The sequence below is a fragment of the Lotus japonicus genome, chromosome 6 (assembly GCF_012489685.1).
Source record: "Lotus japonicus ecotype B-129 chromosome 6, LjGifu_v1.2".
Lineage (NCBI taxonomy): Eukaryota > Viridiplantae > Streptophyta > Magnoliopsida > Fabales > Fabaceae > Lotus > Lotus japonicus.
In genome coordinates this window covers 51,915,353-51,917,877 of record NC_080046.1, presented here as the reverse complement: position 1 = coordinate 51,917,877, position 2,525 = coordinate 51,915,353, and the positions used below count along the sequence as shown (strand labels likewise).

General features: G+C 35.0%; 1 protein-coding gene across 1 annotated transcript; it reads right to left on the bottom strand.

Annotated features, from left to right (window-relative positions):
• Positions 1-307: 307 nt before the first annotated feature.
• On the bottom strand, positions 308-1,264 carry LOC130723675 (histone H3.3-like). The gene is made up of 4 exons (XM_057574784.1): positions 1,193-1,264; positions 1,015-1,091; positions 817-907; positions 308-722 (listed from the first exon to the last, which is right to left on the bottom strand). Exons 1-4 carry the CDS (start codon positions 1,262-1,264, stop codon positions 552-554), a joined length of 411 nt encoding a protein of 136 aa, XP_057430767.1. The 3' UTR covers positions 308-551.
• Positions 1,265-2,525: the final 1,261 nt, after the last annotated feature.

Below are 2,525 nucleotides of genomic sequence, written 5' to 3'. Positions count from 1 at the left end.
ATTCATCAATGAGGCTGAATGGTCAAGCTAAACAATAAGCTGATCGAGGGCATTAATGGTGCAAAATACACGTTTATTGTCAATCATTTTTGCTACATAACTACTTTATATGGGAAATATAACGCTTAATCAATTCATAAAAGGACAATTGAAGGGAGTTTTCATGAAAAGATGACCACAATTTGAAGGAATGTGTTAGCTAGTTCTATTATGCAGTCTTTTGTTTGAAAGACTGTCGTATTCCTAAAACATGAACAAACAAGCATCATAATAAACTAGGTCCACTATCTTAGATGGCAACAAAAGATTGTCAAATACAATTACCAAATGGCTGCATGTCCAGAAATGGCGATAGCAATTCACAGAACCAGAGAACCAAACTCCACAATTACTAATAATTCGAGCTTCACAAAAAATGGCAGTATTTTCCTACCACAATTGATGAGACTACCAGTAAACAACTATACCACTAATAAGCTTCAACAAAAAGAAATCTAAATAACAAAACACTTCCACAGCCACCTCATATGACCAGCACCAAACGTACCACATCAAATATGCTCACCACGAATCCTCCTTGCTAACTGGATATCCTTAGGCATGATAGTGACACGCTTAGCATGGATGGCGCACAAGTTGGTGTCCTCAAAGAGTCCAACAAGGTATGCCTCAGCAGCTTCTTGCAATGCAAGGACAGCATGAGTCTGGAAACGCATGTCAGTCTGCAACCACAGGAACAAATACATAACTTTAGTCACAATGATTAAGAAAAAATACACATAAGACTTGAATCTCACATCAGTAATTACACATTACTTTGAAGTCCTGAGCAATTTCACGAACCAACCTCTGGAAAGGGAGTTTCCTGATCAGCAGATCAGTACTCTTCTGGTGATTCCTAATCTCACTGTTCCATCAACAACAATTCAATTATTAGAAAACATAACAAAACAAGAAAATGGAAACCCCAATAAAACAATCAAATATAAAGGATTCCAGAAAAGGGTCACTAACCGAAGAGCAACAGTTCCAGGACGGTAACGATGCGGCTTCTTCATCCCACCGGTGGGTGGTGCAGACTTACGAGCAGCCTAAAGTAGAAAAAACAAAATCATGAAATCGTTGGCCAAAATTTCAAGCACCCAATTCAAATTAAGAGAATAAGGATTGAGGTGATAATTCCATAACAAACCTTGGTTGCAAGCTGCTTCCTAGGAGCTTTTCCACCGGATGACTTACGAGCAGTTTGCTTGGTACGAGCCATCTGTATATGTCAACGGCCGAAAAAAAATTCAGAAAAACACAAGAAAGTAAAACAACAAACACAACCAGATAAACAACATTTAAAGATCATGGACATTCTCGTCCCCTCAATCAAAACAATCATGACTACCGGTGAAACATAATTGTAACCTAATTCTTATATAAATCAAAAGTGTGAATAAAAACGATGAATTTGGCAGATAAAATTATCGTCGGCTCCAAGATAAAGGCACAGAGAACCCTAAAATTAGAAGAGAAGAATCAAATAATTCAATCGTTACGCAATTTGAAAAGAATCTAATCATTCAAATTCAAATAGATAACAATAATGTAAAGCAAATCATCACAACTGAAGAATCAGTAAACCCTAATTCCCTAAATCTAGAAAAGACAGAACCATAAATGTGGAACAAATTGAAATATACCAAATTAGAATGCAGAATCAAACAATTCAATTGTTACGAAATTTGAAACACATCAAATCTTCATATAGAGAACGATTATGCAAAACAGATTGCGATAACGAACAATCAGTAAACCCTAATTTCCAAAATCCTGAAAGGAAAGAAAAAACTAACCTCGAAAGACTTTGATCCGTTCTTCTTCGAATTGAATTGAAGGGGGAAAATGATCTAAAGTTTTGCGAGGTCTGATGATGAGGGCATATATATAGTGGGGGCGTGGGTCACTGTTGCGTCAATTCACCCTCCGTATGTTTTCTCCGTTTCGGATCGGACGGTGAGTGAAGTGTTGAGTTGTGCTTTCTTGAACTTAATAAACGATTGCGATGTCATTCAGGATACAAGCAACGGATCGTGAAGTCTAGTTGGAGCATTCCCATTGGTTCCTTTAATTAACAAATTGAAGCCTTTTTTTGGTTTGGTTACCTTTGGAAGCTTGGAGTCTTTTTAAGGAGAAAAAAAAATAGTTTATTTTTTTCCAATTAAAAAAAAATAAGAGTTAGTTGATACAAGTCAGAAAATTCAGGAAAATGAAATCTATTTGTTCATTTTTTTTGAAAGTATCTATTGCTTCATCCTTGTACCTTTTAATGTTATTCCAATTTTTTTAAATAAAGATTCACCCACACTATTTTTTCTCATATATAATTTCTATTTTTTTTCTTTATCTCTATATGCATTTCCTATCATATCACTTATATATCAATCCTTTATCTATCTTCTCTTCACATTTTATCAAAGTGGAAGTAAAATTTATACGTGAACAAACTATAATTTTTTTTCACAAAAAAAAACTATAAT

Coding starts and splice junctions, on each gene's coding strand:
- LOC130723675 (XM_057574784.1), bottom strand. CDS start 1,264: ATGGCTCGTACCAAGCAAACTGCTCGTAAGTCATCCGGTGGAAAAGCT. Junction 1,092..1,192: donor GGAAGCAGCTTGCAACCAAG/GTTTGTTATGGA, acceptor TTTCTACTTTAG/GCTGCTCGTAAGTCTGCACC. Junction 723..816: donor AAATTGCTCAGGACTTCAAA/GTAATGTGTAAT, acceptor CTGTGGTTGCAG/ACTGACATGCGTTTCCAGAC.